This window comes from Solea senegalensis, linkage group LG3 (assembly GCF_019176455.1).
Source record: "Solea senegalensis isolate Sse05_10M linkage group LG3, IFAPA_SoseM_1, whole genome shotgun sequence".
In the NCBI taxonomy this organism is placed as follows: Eukaryota; Metazoa; Chordata; class Actinopteri; order Pleuronectiformes; family Soleidae; genus Solea; species Solea senegalensis.
The window spans coordinates 33011884-33032524 of NC_058023.1; the positions used below are offsets into that span (position 1 = coordinate 33011884).

At 44.1% G+C, this 20641-nt stretch overlaps 1 protein-coding gene across 1 annotated transcript in view; it reads left to right on the forward strand.

Moving 5' to 3' along the window:
• The window catches only part of LOC122766794 (thyrotropin-releasing hormone-degrading ectoenzyme-like), a 94374-nt gene that overhangs the window by 30169 nt on the left and 43564 nt on the right, over positions 1–20641 (forward strand). The window contains exon 5 of the mRNA XM_044021961.1: positions 19355–19509. Within this exon, the coding sequence (XP_043877896.1) occupies positions 19355–19509 (155 nt within the window). The remainder of the gene's footprint in view (positions 1–19354; positions 19510–20641) is intronic.

Below are 20641 nucleotides of genomic sequence, written 5' to 3' on the forward strand. Positions count from 1 at the left end.
TTCCAGCTCTGAGACACAGACACAGAGGAGAGACTTTTTTAAAGGATTCATTTCCTGGAGGACGACGGTTGCCGTGGAGACGACTCCGATTCCTGGGTGAATTGATTTCTCTCCGGGTTCACGGCGAGCTCCGAACTGCCGCCGCGACAAAACACAGCAAGGTCAGCTGTGAGCGGACGAGATGGAATGACTGTTCCCGCTCTGACCTGCGGGGGGCGTCGTCGCCATGGAGACGGCGCTTTCTTAGTGGCACGAAAACCGTGTTGCTGGAGAAAACGTCAATGTAACGCGGACGCGTTTCTATCCTGCGATTCACGACGTCATCGCCACCGCCTTTTCTCCAACAGTGACTGCTGCCACCTGCTGGCCTGGAGGGTCATTGCGACAATGAAATTTGTCAGATTTTTACTTTAAAATCTTAATAAAAAACACATCACAGAGTGTTTATTTTTAAAATTGCCATTGACACGGACGCGCGTTTTTATGCTACGATTCACGACGTCATCGCCCTCTCCAACAGTCGTATGATTATTCGCACATTTTTTACATTGCAAGCACAGATTGCTGCCACCTGCTGTCCTGGAGGGTTATTGCAACCATATCATTGCAAAATTTGTAAGAACTGTACTTAAAAATGAATTCTGGGTGAAATTGTGACATAATATTTCCGCTCAAATGAATACGTAAAGCTATAGATTTCGGAATAGTTCGGAAACAGAAATGAATTGTTACGACATTTCTGAGTTAAATTCTTAAACTCCCCCTGGTGGCACTTCAAGATTATAGAAATAATAATAGAAATTCACACAAATCTACTGATTCTGAGTGTTTTTTCGACGCCTGTTAAAGTCCTGTGGGAAAGTTTGCTGATTCTCCGACGTTTGGAGCCCGGACAAACTTTCACGGTCGACCGGTGTTCCCGCATCCCCGGCGAAGCCTCATTAGCGCCGAGACACGAGGAAGCCTCTCTCGGACCGCGGCGATCAATGCCGGTATTGATCGGCGTTTTCCTCGGGTGAACTGGCGTCTGTGGAACTTACAGAACAAACATTTCCATCTGTTTCTTTCTGTCTTCCTCTTCTTCTCTTTATTCACACTTTTCTCATTTACTTTCCGTCATTTGTTCAGCAAATGTTCTCTGACAGCGCGCGTGTGTGCGTGTGTTTGTGCGTGTGCGTGTGCATGTGCGTGTGTGTGTGTTACATAAGGACTCCTCTCACCTCGTCTTAAAGTGACACTGAAATAGCCGCCTCAGTCTCACACTCTGCCTTCTCCGTGTCTTTAAAAGCACCAATTAGAGACATTTAATCAGTGCACAGGCTGACTGGGCGAGTTACACTCACTTACACACACATAGAGAGAGAGAGAGAGATCATGACTCATCCTCTGCTCTCTCTCTCTCTCTCTCTCTCCCTCTGGAAAAGCTTAAGAAAACATTTTATTCTTAAAGTTCAGCTCTGAGTGTCTCTAATTTCACATTTTCTAATATTTGTCAGACTTGTAATTTTCAGAGCCATTGTTGCATTAAGACGACATTAAGTCTTAAATGGAGACATATTAGAAACGTCCAACACACACACACACACTTTTAAACTCCTTTTGAGGAAAAATAAAACCGCGCTCACTGAGTTCAGAGTGGAACGAGGTCAGAAGAAGAAGAGGAAGCTGCAGTCACATGGTAGCAACGTGCTAAAGTAGCTGCTAACGTTAAAAAGTGATGCTATAGAATTTGGCTAATGTAGTTGTTGTTTTTGTTGTCGTTGTTGGCTAATGTCAAAAACTGCTACTATAGGGTTTGGCTGTCAAACACTGATGCTATAGAATCTAGCTAAAGTAGCGGCTAATGTCAAACACTGATACTAAAGGGGTTCGGCCAAAGTAGCAGTTAATGTCACACACTGATGCTATAAAATCTGGCTAAAGTAGTGGCTAATGTCAAACATTGATGCTATAGGGTTTGGCCAAAGTGGTGGCTAATGTCAAACACTGATGCATGCTATAGGGTTTGGCTAAAGTAGCAGTTAATGTCAAACACTGATGCTGTAGGGTTTTGGCTAAAGTAGCCACCATGCTATAGAATCTGAAACTACAACAATTGGTGTTAGCGGCTACTTTAGCCAGATTCTGTAGCATTGACGTTAAATGTTAGCAGCTACTTTAGCCAGATTTTGTAGCATTAGTGTTTGACCTTAGCAGCTACTTTAGCCAGATTCTGTAGCATTGATGTTTAATGTTAACGGCTACTTTAGCCAGATTCTGTAGTGTTACTGTTTGATGTTAGCAACTACTTTAGCTAGATTCTATAGCATTGCAGCTACTTTAGCCATGGCTATTTTGACTAGACATGACAGTATTTAAATTTCAAGAGCCAAAGTTGTGTTGAATCCTGCGCTCATCACACTGGTGTTCCTCATCTCCTGGTTCCTGTCACGTTCTCCTCACATGAAGATCATGTCTGAGGGTTTTGGTAGAAAAGTGTGGACAGTTTGGACGTTGGACAGCAGAGGCGGGAGGTTTCGCTCACCGTGACTTGGCTGAATTAAGTGGAAATGGATTGTTACGCAGACATAGAACATGGACTGCATTGATCTTCGACTCCTCATCTCCTCAGCAGAGGAACCACAGCGGGGAGGCGAACGTGGTAATAACAGTTTCCCTCAAACACTCACAGCCCACATGTGCTTTCAAGAAGAAGCTTAAAAGGACGAGACACAAACGTTGGTCACATGACGACAAACAGTGACCGACTCTTGATAAATCGTCTCACAGTCAAAGTGTGACTCTGCTGCAGCTGACAGAAGGAAATTTGAATTTCATAGAGGAGGAGGAGGAGAGTGGGAGAGACGTTACCATGGTAACAGATGTTGGGTCACTGAGATGGTGAGGGGCCAGTGAACCTCTACTCGGGATTCAGTGAGTGTGTGTGTGTGTTTCTGTTCTATATTCAGACAGAGAGGGGGTGTGTTCTACAAAATGATAGAGGTGAAACGGCAAAGAGAGAGAGAGAGAGAGAGAGCGAGAAGTCGGAAAAAAGTTTGTGTGTGTGTTCTTGTATTTGTTATCTCTTTAGCACCTTAACAGGACCAGTAATCCTCATGGAGACCAAAACCGGGGCCTAATATTGAGGCAGAACCTCATTTCTGAGGAACTGAAGTTTAGGACTTTGTCATTATGGTTAAGGTTAGCATTAGTCATTAACTGGTTATGGTCAATTGTAAATGGTCTGTACTTACTGTAATGGTCTGAGCTCTTTTCTGCTCGTTTCTACAGAATCTGGCTAAAGAAGAAGCTAATGTCAAACACTCATGCCACATCATCTAGCTAAAGTAGCCGCACTGCTATAGAATCTGGCTATAGTAGCTGCTAACACCAAACATCTATGCTACAGGATGTGGACTCTGGTAGAATCTGGACTGTCTCTGCTGTCCAACGTCCAAACTGTCCACACTCTTCTCCCCAAACCCTCAGACATGGTCTTCATGTGAGGAGAACGTGACAGAAAACCTAAGTGTGATGACGCTGCGTTTACGCCTAATCCGCGGGATTTAACGCAGGGTCAAAGGTCAAGAACTTCCTCTGCATCTTCAACAGAAACGTCTTCATCTCGCTGACAAATTCAACTTTTACACCGGAGGAAATTAAAGACAAGACAGTTTTTTCCCCCCGCCTCTGGTTACTTTGTAACGATCAATAATGCAACAGTACGTGCGCTGAATTATTTTCCCATCGTTTTATCTTTTATTACACGGAGCTGCTGTTAAAGCTCCGGCTGAACAAGTGATGTTGCAATTAGACTTTTGGAGTTTAGAGCTTTTATTCTTTCATTTGAGCACATTTTGATGTTGTACTGGCAGCTTGTTAACCAGAGGGTTTGCAGGTTTGAATTCCCACCAGGTCAAGGGTTGAGGTACCCCCCTTGCCGTCCCAGCATCAGGGTCCTTGTTGGTGTCAGGGTCCTTATTTGCTTCAGGGTCCTCGCGGTGGCTCTGTGACTGGGCCCAGTTAAGGACTCCTGGGACAGACGGGGGATTTACCCCGATTTACCTCCCACTTGTGTTAGTTTTACTGAGATTTCTTATCCCGTGAGAACTGGCCTTTAATATCACAGACGTCCTGTGGTAAAATCACGTTACTCCACCTCCTCACGTAAAACTAATCCCGTCGGAAAAGCGCTAAAGACTCTTGAACGACGGATTATGTGTGTTTGCTTGAACTTGTCGAGGACATTGAGAAGCTCTGTTGTGTCTCAGACGCCTCTTAATTCCTGACACGGTTGGATTATCGTGACAGTTAAATGCTCTCCGCTCACTCGGCAGAAGATAAAGTCCATCACGGTCTTTATCTCGTCCGAGTGTCAGCGGCTGGAATGTCACCGCAGACTGATGGCGCCCATCGCATAGACTCTGCTCGACGACGACGTCCTCCGCATCTTAAAACAGACAAATTAGGACATGCGTCTGCGGCAGAGACGGCGTCGTACCGCGGCCTTCGGAATGTGTCCTGGTTCAGGGAACAGGAGAGAGCAGAGAGAGATGATGTGAGGACGACAGCAGTGAAGACGACAGGTTGGAGTGTTTTGATCAGAAAGTTGTCGGTTCAGATTCTCGTCAATAACTGATCTTCTACCTCGAGACGACAGTGATGTGACGGTTCTTCATCTCAGCGTGGAACCATCTGCTTCTGTTTCCCTTTAATCTGCTTTAATATCAGCGCGCACACACACACACACACACTCCAGAGTGTTTTGCTCAGATCTCTGTGGACTCGTCCTCCTGGGACTAATTCTCGCTGTGTGACTCTGAGTCGCTGAATCAGCTTTTGTCGATGAGAGTTTTATATTAATAAAGAGTCGCAGCAGTTTCTGCAACAGAAGCTGACGCACAGAAAAACTCTGTTTCCACTTAATGTGGAGTTTGATGATGAAACAACCGAGCAACGGAAGAGTGAAGTAACCAACCAGCCACCTGACCGACCAAACAACTGACCAACCGACTGACTGACCAAACAAGTGACCAACCGACTGACCGACCAAACAACTGACCAACCCAGATGACTGACCTAACAACTGACTGACCTGACCAAACAACTGACCAACGACCCACCAAACAACTGACCAACCGACTGACTGACCAAACAACTGACTGACCAACTGACCAACCGACTGGACCAAACAACTGACCAAATGACTGACCAAATAACTGACCAACCCGGCTAACTGACCAAACAACTGACTAAACCGACTGACTGACCAATCAACTGACCAACTAACCAACTAACCAACTGACCAACTGACCAAACGACCGACCAACTGACCAACTAACAAACTGACCAACCAAGCTTCCGACCGAACAATCCAACCATGGAGACAATCAACTACTACCTAAACAACAACAAAAAAAGGCCGCCCAACCAACCATAATCAAACAGAGGAACAACCAACTATTAACACAGTCCTGTAATCAAACAAAGAAAGAAATGATTGAGTTACTCACTGGTCACTGGTGTTTGACGCCCGCTGCCCCCTGCAGGACAGTTTCATAGTGACAGAATTGACTTTATTGTATTGTGGACATAAAACGTTGTAATCTGATTGTTTTTCCTTCTGTTTTAACGTTGGCTCACTTTTATTTTGCCGTCTGTTGTTTTATATTCTGCTTTTATTCGTTTGGATTCCATCACTTTTTACAGACTGCTAGAGACAAAAGGTTTGGTTTATTATTATTATTATTATTATTTATTTTTTTTATTCACCTTCAGGAAAAAAACACTTCAACTGATAATAACGTGTGTGGTGTTTCCTGTGTCTCGGGGCTCGTCTGTGGTCGTAAAGCGAGTTAACGCGTTCACGTTAATGTTCGTACGGACAGAAGTGGATCAGCCTGAGGCCTCGCACACACACACACACACACACAAACACACACACACACGGTAATGACTCCGATCATTGGCCTGGAGGCAGCGAGAACAAAGCAGGATTAACATCACAAGGGGATTAAATCACATTTAATCTCATAATGGAGCAGCAGTTTACTCACAGTCCAACCTGAACCTTTATAGCGGCTGATTTTAATCTCATAACGTCGTCTTTAGTGTAATCTCTGTTTTAACTGCACTTAGGACTCAAGTAGTTCTTTTAAAATAGAAGCTTAGATTTGTTCAATAGCATCATTTGAAATGGCTGTGTTTATGTAGAGTGTATATAGTGTATACTACTGTGTATATATAGTACTATATACAGTAGTCTATATAGTACGATATAGACTACTGTGTATACTACTATATATACTACTGTATAGAGTACTATATAGACTACAATATATACAGTACTACTGAAAAAGTTCCCAACCTTTTTTGGACTGAGAATAATTTGTTCCTGGAGCAACTTAAGGCGTGACCTGATCAACCAAACATCTGACCAACCAACCAACCAAACAACCACCTGATCGACCAAACATCTGACCAACCAACTAACCAAACAACCACCTGATCGACCAAACATCTGACCAACCAACTAACCAAACAACCACCTGACGACCAAACAACTACCTGACCAGCAAAAACCAACCAACCTGACCAACTAACCAAGCAACCACCTGATGACCAAACATCTGACCAACCAACTAACCAAACAACCACCTGACCGACCAAACAACTACCTGACCAACCAAAAGACCAACAAAGACCAACCAACTGACCAACTAACCAAACAACCACCTGATAGGCCAAACATCGACAAACAAACTAACCAAACAACCACCTGACCGACCAAACAACTACCTGACCAACCAAAAGACCAGCAACCAACCCCTGATCAACTAACCAAACAACCACCTGACCGACCAAACATCTGACCAACCAACTAACCAAACAACCACCTGATCGACCAACCAACTAACCAAACAACCACCTGAAGACCAAGCAACTACCTGACCAGCAAAAAACCAACCAACCCCTGACCAACTAACCAAACAACCACCTGATGGAGCCAAACATCTGACCAACCAACTAACCAAACAACCACCTGACCCAAACAACTACCTGACCAACCAAAAGACCAACCAACCAACCCCTGACCAACTAACCAAACAACCACCTGATCGACCAAACATCTGACCAACCAACCAAACAACTGATCACTGCTCTTTTGTTTTAGCGGAACAGCGTCTGACTTCATTTCTGTCACAAACGGCAAAAATCCATGTTTCACCTGCAGGAAAGCAGAGATGAAGCCTGAACGTGATCACTTTCAACAGGAAACAAATCCGTTTACAGGGATTAAATGTGGATTAAAATTGACCGAGAAGAAGACGTGAGGAGATGAGAAAGGTTTCAGGGAACAATGAGAACGTGACGTTTTCCGACGTTACCGAGGATCCAGAGGAAATTAAACGCAACAAAGACAAATTACATTTGAAAAAAAAAAGTTTAATTACGAGATTAACTTTCCGTGTGTGTGTGTAATCCCATGAACCAGGCTAATTAATCTCCAGCATTAGCTCATTCCGTCTCTGTGCAGCGATCCTGTTTGAAGTAGATCATTTGTTACCACAGGACCTGTTTGCAGACGTGTCAGTGGAAACCAAGAAGTCATATTTCAGAATTATTCCCCCGTCCATCCATCCATCCTTCCATCCATCCATCCATCCATCCGTCCATGATGAAGTCGTAGAACATGGACGGACAAACGCTCTGTAACCAGGATCCTGAAATTGAGTTTTAACCAAATGTGAGACCTGTGGCTCGTGAAACGTACGACCTTCAGATATGATTGAATTTATCAAGGTTGTGTGAAGTAAAACATGGAAAGAAAATTACAAATAAAGATAGAAAATCCAAGGCCAGAGAAAGTTCCACGAGTGAGAAGCAACATTTTTACCTTCAGGGATTAGAAAAAAAGTCCAAAAGCAAACAACAAATACCTTTTTCTTCTTTGAATGTGAAACAGATCTGGTCTACTGCTGCCTCGTGTGGTCACTTTGTGTCACTACATTTAACCCAAATGTGGGATTTCAAATGCTGACGTGATAAAATAAGACATTTGAACTTAGTGATGGAGGCAGCAGTGGATCAACAGCACCTGAAATCACTGATGTTCTCTATGGGGTTTGGTGCGGGAGAGTGAGTGCTCTCACAGTGAGATAAAGACCTCGCAGACAGCTGTCCTCAGGGACCTCTGACCTGTGTTTTGTCCTCCTGTTTGTTCAGCAGCTGGGGGGCGTTCACCTCTGAGCACTCAAACGCTGCACTCGGCCTTCATCACTGGACCTGGTTTCCTGGCGTTGCCTTTGATCTGCTCTCTCACAGCGATCTGTTCCTTCTGTCGAGCGTCGTGAACGTGAAGTGTGCTTCATGTTGGACGTCTCGTCTTCTTTACTCTTTATGCTCCTTCAGTCCTTTGTTAGCGAGCTGAGACGTCTTTGTCCTGTGAGAGTGTCTCGGTCTCACCTCAATGTGAAAAACACACACAGAGAAAATCTCTGACACTTTATTTAAAACATCATCCTAAAGATGAAGGAATAAACGACATTTGTTCTGTTTCTCCAGGTTTGAAGAAAAATGTTTCACTCTTCAGGTGTCCGTGTTGCGTTTGGGTGTCTATGATGTTGTGTTCAGGTGTCCGTGTTGCGTTTGGGTGTCGATGATGTTGTGTTAAGTGTCTATGATGTGTGTTCAGGTGTCCGTGGGCGTTTGGGTGTCTATGATGTTGTGTTCAGGTGTCTTTGAGTGTCTATGATGTTGTGTTCAGGTGTCAGGCGCTGGGTTTCGATGTTGTGTTCAGGTGTCAGCGGTTTGGCGTTTCTATGATGTTGTGTTCAGGTGTCCGTGTTATGCGTTGGGTGTCTATGATGTTGTGTTCGGTGTGTCGATGATGTTGCGTTCAGGTGTCTTGCGTTTGGGTGTCTATGATGTTGTGTTCAGTGTCCGTGCGTTTGGGTGTCTATGATGTTGTGTTCAGGTGTCCGTGTTGGTGTCTGGCGATGTTGTGTTCAGGTGTCCGTGTTTGGGTGTCATGATGTTGTGTTCAGGTGTCGTGACATGGCTATGATGTTGTGTTCAGGTGTCCGTGGCGCTTAAGTGTCTATGATGTTGTGTTCAGGTGTCCGTTATGCTTGGGTGTCTATGATGTTGTGTTCAGGTGTCCATGTCGTTTAAGTGTCTATGATGTTGTGTTCAGGTGATCCATGATTTGCGCGTGGGTGTTGCGTTCGACGTTGTTGGCATTCGGGTGTTGTTGATGCAGTTTCACTGATAGACACAGAGGGCGACAGAGAGCAGGGCAAAGTTAGTGATGAGACTTTGTCTCGTCTGGTGAAATCAGTGCAGAGTCGTGTGTGTGTGTGTGTGTGTGTGTGTGTGTGTGTGTGTGGAGGACACTCAGAGGACAGCAGCTATCAGATCGCCCCGGGGCCGGCTGATTGGCCGCCTGCCAGTCTTGGCCAATCACAGGCCTGGATTCCCCCCGCAGCGATAAAAGCTGGGGAAACATTAAAGGACCTTTACACTGAGAGAAGAGTCATAATAACGATAACGCACCTTTAATAGAATCCAGCAGCGGATTGAGGCTCATTAGCTGCTCGCTCTGCTGGAAGTGTTATTTTTAGACGTGGAGCAGTAGGTGGCGACGCGGCGGTGACCTTTGTTTACAGCGCTTCTTAATCACGCTGTTTATTAATTAGTGTTCACTTGTGTTGCTGGAGACTTTGTTTGTTTTAAATCTTTGGAAACAGAGGATTTTATTCAACTGTTTCAGATGCATGTGTTCATGTGTTCATGTGTAACAGCTTTAGGAAAAATACTTTTCGAGGAGTGAGCTAAAAAAAAAACCTGTAAGAGTTTTAAAATATCTTTGAAAGTTAAATAAATGTCATATTTAACAGAAACATGAGAGTTTTTCTTCAACTGTGCTGATAACAGTGATGCGTTCAGGTGCTGGTGATGTTCATGTTGCATTCAGGTGTTGATGTTCATGTTGCGTTCAGGTGCTGGTGATGGTCATGTTGCATTCAGGTGTTGATGTTCATGTTGCATTCAGGTGTTGATGTTCATGTTGCGTTCAGGTGCTGGTGATGTTCATGTTGCGTTTAGGAGCCGCTGATGTTCATGTAGCGTTCAGGAGCCGCTGATGTTGCATTCAGGAGCCGCTGATGTTCATGTAGCGTTCTGGAGCTGTTGGTGTTGCGTTCAGGAGCCTCTGATGTTGATGTTGCGTTCAGGAGCCTCGATGCTGATGTTGTGTTCAGGAGCTGTTGATGTTGCGTTCAGGAGCCTCTGATGCTGATGTTGCGTTCAGGAGCCTCTGATGTTGATGTTGTGTTCAGGAGCTGTTGGTGTTGCGTTCAGGAGCCTCTGATGCTGATGTTGCGTTCAGGAGCCTCTGATGCTGATGTGACACTGTGTTTACAGATTTGTGTGTAAACTGTGATAAATGACAGTGTTTAAAGTGACGTTTGCCCTTTAATGGTTTGAAATGAGCTCTGAGTCAGTGGTGATGAGGAAAGTGAGCCAATAATCGCTCTGTAATTTCACCAACATGACACACAAAGAGCAGCCTGTCACTGCTAATGGTGCCGTCTGTGTGTGTGTGTGAGAGAGAGAGGGACGTCCAAACATTCATCTTCTGCGATGAACAAATGAATATGTTTAAGTTCAGACCAAATCCTTGTCTATAATCAGTGATTTTAACGTCACAGCTCACAGGAGTTGTTGATCCACTGCTGCCTCCATCACTGAGTTCAAACGTCTTATTTTGTCACTTCAGTGTTCAGATTAACTTCAGTGACACAAAGTGACCACACGAGGCAGCACTGGATCAGCAGCTCCTGTGTCCCCGTGAGCTAAAATCACTGATTTTCTCTATGGGATTTTTCACCATAACAACTTTACACTCATTTCCATTTTAATGTGTGTGTGTGTCAGAAATAACATTAGTTTATAGAGAAACCTGCAGTAAAAACAGTGAGAAGCATTTGATTTATGGTCTGTCATTTCTCTCCTTGTACTGTTCTCATGTATTCTTCATCCTGTCAAAGGACAAAACATTTGTATTTCTGTCTGTGGACTGAAGCTGTGGAACAGTCATGTTTGATTTCATGTCTCACACGTTATTTACTCACTTTTTTGCTCAAAATATTTATCATAATGTATTTTCTGTTCTGTTATTTTCTGTTGTCGCGATTCTTTGTCATGATTTTTTGTCGTGGTTATTTGTCGCAATTCTTTTACGTGATTCTTTGACGCGATTCTTTGTCATGATTTTTTGTCGTGGTTATTTGTAGCGATTCTTTGACGCGATTCTTTGTCATGATTTTTTGACGTGGTTATTTGTCGCGATTCTTTTACGCCATTCTTTGTCATGATTTTTGTCGTGGTTATTTGTAGCGATTCTTTGTCGCATTCTTTTATTCTTTGTCATTTTTGTCTTATTTTTGTAGCGATTCTTTGTCATGATTTTTGTCGCGGGTTATTTGTAGCGATTCTTTGTCATGATCGTGTATTCTTTGTCGCGATTTTTTGGTTATTTGTCGCGATTCTTTTACGCCATTCTTTGTCATGATTTTTTGTCGTGGTTATTTGTCGCGATTCACAGTTCTGTGCCGCAGTTCCTCTCGTCTCCTCAGTCTCTTCTCGACGAACGTAAACACTGCCGTTCAACTTTAACGGTCGTCGTGAACTTCAGACATTGTGGCTTGTTCTTAAAAGAGTCATTTATTAAAATTTTACATATTTCGCACAAGAACACGATCATTTGAAACTCTTATTAGCCATAAGTATAGAGGGAAACATTTGGGGGGTAGCAATGAGGTTGCTAAGCTGCTTCTAGGGGGAGCTGAAGCACTAGCAAGCCCCTCCTTAGCGCCACCTATGTTCCTACTCCTTTTTGGACTCCTCTTTAAAAATTGTATTTGCTTCACGTGTGTGAAATTAAGCCCTCACTCATTCATTCATTCACTCTCAGAGTGAGGCATCGTTTGTTCAGATGTTTTCGGCGAGATCGTTTTTTTCATGTTTCAGGACAGAGCCTGAGAATCTGTCTCCGTCCACACAAACAAAGACGGGTGTTTTCACTTTCATTCACGCTCTGACGTCTGTTTCTGTTCTTCCTCTCTGCTGTCGAGCTCCTCTCGTACAAGCAATTATATCTCCCTCGTTCAGATAAGAGCCGCTCCATATTCAGCAGACAGAAGAAGAACAGAGGAGACACTGTGAATGTTAAAAGGAAAAAAAACTGCGTCGAGATGAAAATAAACAGCCTCAGCTACAGTGAGCTGCTGCTGCTGCTGCTGCTGCTGGAGGCCACAGTCTTCATTACAGACCATAATATGAAAGCACTGCTCAGAATAAATAAGCCACTGTTGATTCTGTTGCTCTGGCACAAGTGTCGCTGAAAATGCAAAGTTAAAAGTGAAACATCATTAAAACTCCGGGGAGCGGGAAAAAAGTCTCCGTTACGTTCGAGAGGAGACGCCAGACAATCACAAACGTACCCATGGGTGGAACCTGTGGAGGAACTTCTGGAGGCAACAGTGGATCTTGCCGGTGAAACAACGACAGAAGAAGCTGTGTCAGATCGGTTTGGTTCTGTACGTGCGTCTTCATTGGGAATTGGACCAAAATAACCAGCCCCAACTGGTCCATTCTTTGGCACATTAATCAGGGTGGACGGATGTCTTTCTCCTCAACGTCCACAGTGCAGTACGATATGGTTGGGATAGGCAAAGCCAAGCCTTTACCAAGTAGGTTTTCTTCTCAGCTGAAATGCAAGTCTGACCCAGGGCTTAACCGTTCCGAACCGAACCGTACCATGATGGAAACACAGCAGGAGAACCTGACTTCTCTCTGTGTCGGTCTTATGCCGTGTTGCCATCATGGTACGGCTCAGTAAACTCCTGGGTCAGGCTTACGTTCAATTGAGAACAGTACCTTTGCTTCGTAGGTGAGGTGTGGTCTGTGCCCGATGGCTGTGAAGCGTGACGTCGCAATGAACAACAATGGAGGACCTCCAGCAGCTTTTTGTCCTGCCCAGTTTGTCACCTGTCATGGGTAGAGCCGGTCTAGCTCCACCCTGACTGTACCGTACTGTACCATTTTACTCTGGTACCCCAAGGGAAGGGTGCCAAAGAATTGAACAGTTGGGGCCGGTTATTTTGGGCACTATTCCTAATGTGAAACCCCCCCAAAAAAATGTACCGTACCAAACTGAACCGCTCTACTCCGTGGAAACTCGGCTTTTGTGGGGGAACATTATGGCATAAAATATCACAAGCAGCCCATGAGACCTGTTGTATGAAACATATTTTTATCTTCAGAACAAAGAAACAAATTGCATTGGTTCACAATGAAGATTCTAAACGTTACTGAGAAGTGAATAAGACCAGGTCACCAGGGTTAGGGTTACCAGTCCACCGCAGGGCAAAGTACTTTATACTTTTTTTATTTTCCCCAAGTCTTTGAGAGGCAGAACAAAGCGTGAAATCCCTCATGAGCAGCAGCTGCCGCATGTGTCCTCTCTCCGCCGTCTCCGTCTCATCCAGGCCTTTGTTGCCAATTAATTTTCTGCTGATCAGCTCATCTGTTAATTAACTGTCACTTCAGCTCCGCTTTCATGGTTCTCTCTGCACCCGAGTCAAACAGGACCTTGAGGTTGGAGATAGATGGTGGGTGAAAATTAGCGGACATTCACGTCCTCACGAATTCCCCCTGCAGACATGTTCCAGAAGATTCTGAGACTTCAGTGTAGATCTGAAAGCAGCTTGTGACTCTAAAGCCTCTTTCATACTAAAACCAGTGGGTAAACTTCTGGTTTTTGAGGTGATTCTCCTGAAAAAAGTTTATCAGCACCATCAGTTTTCTCTCACAGGTGAGAGCCCTATTTGGATAGAATTAGTTTCACATGAAGAGGTGAAGGTAAAGTAATTATTACCAAAGCTTCTCAATGATTTTAGTCCCACCTGAATGTGACATGTCAGCAGTCATTACTGCACGATGTCAGTAAAGATTACGACCGCTTTTACCTGTGGTAAAAAGGTCTGGAACAATTATCCCAAGTACTCTTCAGTGGATTTTCAAGCAAGGATCGAGGCGTGTGTCTGCACTCGTGATATAAAGAATCAGCGTAGTTTGCACATGCCGGCAGGAGGTGATGGCAGTGCCGGATCAGGGATCGCCAGGATTGCTACCCTCCCCTTGCCCTCCCGTGTCAGGGCCCATGTCACCACCCTGGGTTCCTGGGTAGGGCGAGCATTCCGTGGTAGCCCATGGAACCTGGTCATAGCAGCGGCTCCGCAACTTGTGGACCCAGTGATTTACCCCCATATACCCCTACCGATTGTGGTAAAACTACATTACTCCACCTCCTCATGTAAAACTAATCCCGTACGAATAGAGCTAAATACAAGCAATCGGACAACTTGCCTGATTTTAGCCAAACAAGCTGAGTTATTGTCGGCTAAAAGTGGACTTTTAACTCGAGTGTAAACACACTGAGTTCGAGTACCTCCTTAATGTGGACTGGTTAAAACCCTGTGTTTAAAGCCTGTAGAACTTCATATTGAGTTTTCTATTTGGTTTCATGCTTGTGTTGTTTTGTCCCATGAGTGTGTGTGTGTACCTTTTTTTTTATCTAAGAACAACGGGAAATAACTAATGAAGAGAAAAACTGCAGGAGGTAACAGGAAGACGAGAGTGACAACGAAGTGTGAAGTCTAATTTAAGGTGTGTGTGTGTGTGTGTGCGTGCCTGGATGTGTGAGAGAGAGAAACCTCCTGAAGGCCTCATCCTGCACCAAAGTGAAACGATTCATTTCATTTTAATTTAAATGTCGATCCAGTGTAATGTCTCCTTTGCATATTCCGCCTTAAACCAAACGGCCTCATTTGCATTTCTACCGTAAGTTAAATCGCTCGCTCTCGCCGTCTTCAGTTCTGCTGTCTGAGCCTCAGTCATGTGGATAATGAGCTGTCGGCCAATCACGCGCGGCCTCGCGGCCGGAGCTGCGACGGGATTGGGTGGCGGTGGCGGTGGAGGACCGTTCCGTTCTCTGACAGAATTAATTACGTTTTTTATTAAATTAGCCAAGCAGCCAGTTGTTTGCCCTGTCATGCTCCGCCTCCCGCCGGCTGTGATTAGGTTTCGGCCAATCGGAGAGCAGGAGAGCCGCTCAGTGACAGTTTTACTGCGGAACCACAAATAACAACAGCTTGTTCAGTGTGAAGTGGAGACACTTGACTCGTGTATTACTGCAAACATTCTAAAAACTAAAATTAAACCTCAAGCCGTTGTTGTTTTAAAAATAGAAAACAGCCACGACGGGCCGTTTAAGATCATGGGATCATGATGGACGGCTTAAAGTGTCCCCTAACAGAAAGAGTCTATATGTCCTAACAATAACGTCCTAACGGGAAGACTCACAGAGTCATAAATAACAGAAAGACAAATGATGTCTCTTTAAGTCAAACCGTATTTTGTTTCACCGCCTCATCAGTGTCGTGTCTTTCCTCGAGGCTTAAGCGTAAAGAAGAGACAGAGAGAGAGTTTGTGTGACTCGTGGCCGCAGAGGACACTTTGTCTCTGACCCACAAACACCTTCTGCACGGACATGATGCGGAATCTGTGTGGTACCGCTTCTTTACCTTGAAACGAGCAAGTTGAGGTTGTTTTGGACTTGAATCCTTCTGGGTGACTTTCATGAAAAGGTTTTCTTGGTGTTCACTGCAGTGAGGACACCCCAGGTTTTACCCACAATTCCCTGGAGGGATTAGACTGAATATCCTACTTTAACCTGGGAGTGCGTCAGGTTCCCTCAGGAGAAGCTAAAAAACCTTTGCTGAGAAGAGAAACACAAGGAACCTTTTGCTTCTCCTCCTGCTCACGTCACCAAACTGTGGATAAACCCAAGAAACTTGGTGAATGGTGACATGAAAACCAAATATATTCACACAAGTTCTCATCTTGTCCCATCTCTCCTGAGACGAGAATCTGTCCCCTCCTGCAGGAGCATGAGACAAAACACGTCCTCTGTGGAGGCCAATGAAAGAGTGGAAGAGCCACTCGGTGACTGGAAGACAGAACAATCGTCCAATTATCTTTATCCTTTGCTACATTACTACGTAATTGTCAAGCGGGCAAAGACCAGCGAGTGTGCGACTAGTGTCCGTCTCTTTATCTCTGATGCTTTGAGGTTAAATCACGGCTAACAGACGGATTATCTCGACATTTTCATAAGCTTCTTAGAAATTCAAAGGATTGAACTCATGATGTCACAATTTAAGAAAAATCATTTAACACCTGAGACTTTTGAACAATTCTGAGCTCTCACTAGTTTCCCCCCGAACCTCTTAGCAGGGACCTGAATAACAGGACATTTCCAGAGTTTTGAAGGTAGCAACTTGTTGGACTGTGAAGAACCGCAACCAGAGGAACTCTCGTCAGGGAATCAGACGATGTTGACCTTTGAGTAGAGACAGAAATCAGAGAGAGCATTATTCAATAGCTAAAGAAACATCGAGTCATCGGCAGCAGGACTTGAAGTTTTTCCTTGAAGACATTTCACCTCATTTCTGGAGATCTTCCAAATGAGATGGTTGAGACGTCAGAGGAGTTCTGGAGAACTGAATGAAGAACCCTGTGTTTTGAATAACAAAGACCTGGACAACTGAGAATCGACACACATCAGAATGTCTCTTAGTGTTGGTCAATCTTCACTGTAGGTGTTGTTCTTCTGGATCCTCGTGGGGATTGAGTTCACGTCCTCAGAACCACAGAGAGTGGGACACAAAACTTTACCAAAGATTGAACCGTCAACCTCAGAACAACGTCGGAGCCATCCAAATAATTCTGTAAACCGTCCCACCATACTGAGGTGTTTGGCTTTTGAGGCTCAGACTTTGTTGTTTTGGGTGCAGATAATGAGAAAAGACTGGGTTCACCTTCAGGAGGATACCGTGATCGCGTCAGGCCTCTAAGTCTGATCCCTGTGCTCAGAAATAGTACAAATATCTCAGGGAGAAAGACACAGAGGACTTTTTTCTCTCTGATATCTGTTAGTCTTTGCTGTCTGTGTCGTAATTCTGGATCCTCATGAGGATCGAGTTCACATTGAGTGTCGGACTCGAAAGTTTAACGAGGATTGAACCTACAACCTCAGAACTTCAGAACAGTGGAGACACTTCTGAGCCGTATTTCCCCCGAGTCTTTTTAGTGAACTTTAACTCTGAGCTTCGATATAGTGATTAACTTTTTACCCCCTCCTTTTTTCTTTTGGAGATTGGAAATCTTTCCAGTTTTATGCCGTTGATAAGAAAAGGTCGGGCCAGGCCTTTGCCAGGTTTGACCAGCTAAGTAGAAAGCTACTATCTCGAGACTATTTTAGCAAGCGAATTGTTGGACCCGCAAATCGAGGAAATCCCTGAGGTGTTAAAAAAAATCAAGTGTATTTTAGGGAGTTAAAGATTCAGATTCCTGTGCAGTGACTTGAATTGTAATGTCCAGAATCTTTTGCCGTCGGGTTTTCACCCTTGAATTTGTCAATTGAAGGTTTGCTTGGAAGGTTCAAGGTTGTGAGATCAAAATTTAAAGCGGCCACAGGGGCGTGTTTGGTTCGCTCACCTGTTGTTCATCGATCGAATACCACTCATACAAAAAGGTCCTGCAGAAGAAGGGGGCGGAGTCGAAAATCATCAGTGATGAACGTCCTGCAGCAAAAGAAGCTTTACTTTGAGTGTTTTAGCTCCTGTTTTGTTTGTTTTTGGTGTTTTTCCGCATGTTTCGGCCGCGAGCCCGCGTCGCTAACGCACAGCTCACGACGAAGATTGACAGCTGTTAGATGTCAGCGATGTCATCCTCTCCTCAGATGTTTGACACTGACCCCGAAGCAGATTCTGTTCGTTGTTTCATTAACTTCTGTTAAATGTCACCAGGAAATCTCTCGACAATACCAACCTTTTTTTTTTCTTCCAACTTTTCAGGCATAAAAGAGGGTTTTTATGGTTCTGAGCTCAAATAATTGGATGATTTATGATTCAAACGGATGGAAATGATAGAGTTTAAAGCAGAATGGAGAATGCACAGAGTTGAGATTAAATGGGTTTCATGAAAAGTTGGCTGACGTATTTAATGTCACAAGTCACAATGCCATCAGTTATCTTTGATTTATTCTATTATTTACGTTAAATAGAAAGTTTTCTTTGAGCAGGAAGCCTCTGCAGCGACGTGTTCTCTTCACATCGACACAGACTAAGGTCGGCGCCGCTGAAAGAGTTAATGATGTTGAATTTGAATGAACATTTTTTTGTATGTGTGTGTGTGTTTTATCGGAAAGGAAACCACTTCTTTCTCTCTGACGGCGCGAGAAAAGCTCATTCTCACCTCCTCTTTCTTCCTTCACTTCCTCCTCTTATATAATTAGGTGTCGTCTCTGAAAGTGAAACCACGTCGGTTTCACTTTAAGCTTTTGTGGTCAAGCGAAGCCTCCTTTTGATTTGATCTCCTCGTCTGTTTTTGATCTCCGTGTTTGGTCTCCTCCACCTGCTGAAGAAATCGGCTTCGCGTCGACGGCTTTTACCGCAACTTTATACAATTATCGCCCGATGGACTCTGCTGTTGAGCTACTTCAGGAGAAGCTCAATTAGCTTAATCATCAATTCAGCTTAATTTAACTATTTAAGTGGTTTAAGTTTGGTGTGAATTTAGTACTTATTTTTTTTAAAAGTGCTCTTTTAGTGTTAAAATGTAATATTTCGAGAATAAAGTCTTAATTGTACTTTATTTCACTATTTCAATTCAGCTAATGCCGTTGATATGAAATTAAAGCTGCAGCTTTTTTAATACTTTGTGTTGTTATTATTCTGCCTCTTTTAAACTCCTGAACAGCCATGTTTGTTTTTGAGCAGCAGAATTGAGTTCTGAAACATTTCGTGGACGAAAACAACTGTCCTAGCATAGAACAGATCACTTCCTGTGTGCAGCTCGGGAATGTCACCGGGCAACACAAGACTTTATCGACTTTATCTGAACTCATTTAACGATAGTTTGATAGTTTAAAAGTTACGTACTACAGCTTTAATTATTCCTCCTCTCTGTCCTTCATCACCTCCGCCTCTGTCATTCATCTCCTGACCTCCTCCTCCTCCTCCTTCCTTCTCCCACACAAATATATGTAGAGTCGTGTGTGAAACAGCCCATAATATACGTGTTGTGAGGATAAAGGGATTCTCTGGCAGGTTGTTAAAATGACTCATGACTTTCATTTTAACCTAAAATGGGATTCACAGTCATTCTGTCAGAGTCACTGATCCACACACACACACACACACACACTGACTGCAGGTTTATTCATGTTTTTGTTGTTTTTCTTCAGACTTGTTGGCGGTGCCCAAACATCCCTACGCCGCCATGGAGAACTGGGGTCTGAGCGTCTTCGTGGAGCAGAAGATCCTGCTGGACGCCGAGGTGTCGTCCTCGTCCTATCAGATGGAGCTGACCATGGTGGTCGTCCACGAGATCTGCCACCAGGTACCGCACATGTAACAAAGTGACACACAGTTCGTTATATGATGATCGACATGTTCACGTCTTGATCTCACTGTTAGACGGACTTTTCCAACAGGGAACTGCAGTTTTTAGACGGTTTATCTCTCACACCAAACCCCTATACAGAAAATCAGCCATTGAAGCTTGCAAAGACACGGGAGCTGCTGGTCTACTGCTGCCTCGTGTGGTCACTTTGTGTCACTGAGGTAAATGTGAATGAGGGTTTTTGAATGCTGAATTAACAAAATAAGACATTTGAACTTTCTCTATGGGCTTTGGTGTGGGAGAGTGAGCGGTTGGAAAAGTGTGTCTGAGATGAACATGTTCTTAACTTAAACTGATGCCCGTCTTATGCAATAACACCTTAAAGAACCTGAGTTATCACTTAAACTTTGAGGGGAAAAAAACAACAAACAAGAGTTTGGATTGAGATTTGTCCTTTTGTCTGTGTGTCAGACACTTTCTGTGCAGAAACACAGAATTATTGAGTGTTGAAAAGGGAAAAACTGTCATTTCATCCCGAGAGAGAAAAGGTCAGGAGTTTCACAGGTGAGTTAAATAACGCCTCGCACAGGAGACGCGTTCATGACTCAACTGAAAAGCATTTCATTTCATTTAATGAGGATTCACCACCTCATCGTCGCTGCTGCTGCTGCTGCTGCTGCTGCTGCTGCTGCAGTACAGGGTATTGTTATTCTTATTTCTTGTAAACACATATGAGTAGCAGCGCGTCACATGTGGACTTTAAAGACGCTTGTTCCTCTTACACCATCTGCCTCTGGCGGTCGACTCCGTCCCTTTTCTCGTTATCGAAGCATATAAAACTGATTTTTAGCAGAATGTTTGGGAAAGTGGAGCCACAGGCCGAGAAGCATTGATTAAGCATTGGAGACCTTGATAGGAAACTGAAGTTTGTAAAGCACTCACTCTCCCACACCAAAGCCCATAGAGAAAATCAGTGATTTTAGCTCACGGGGACACAGGAGCTGCTGGTCTACTGCTGCCTCGTGTGGTCGCTTTGTGTCACTGAGGTCAATCCAAATGAAGTATTTTTAAAGCCGAATTTGCAAAATGAGACATTTGAACTCAGTGATGGAGGCAGCAGTGGATCAAC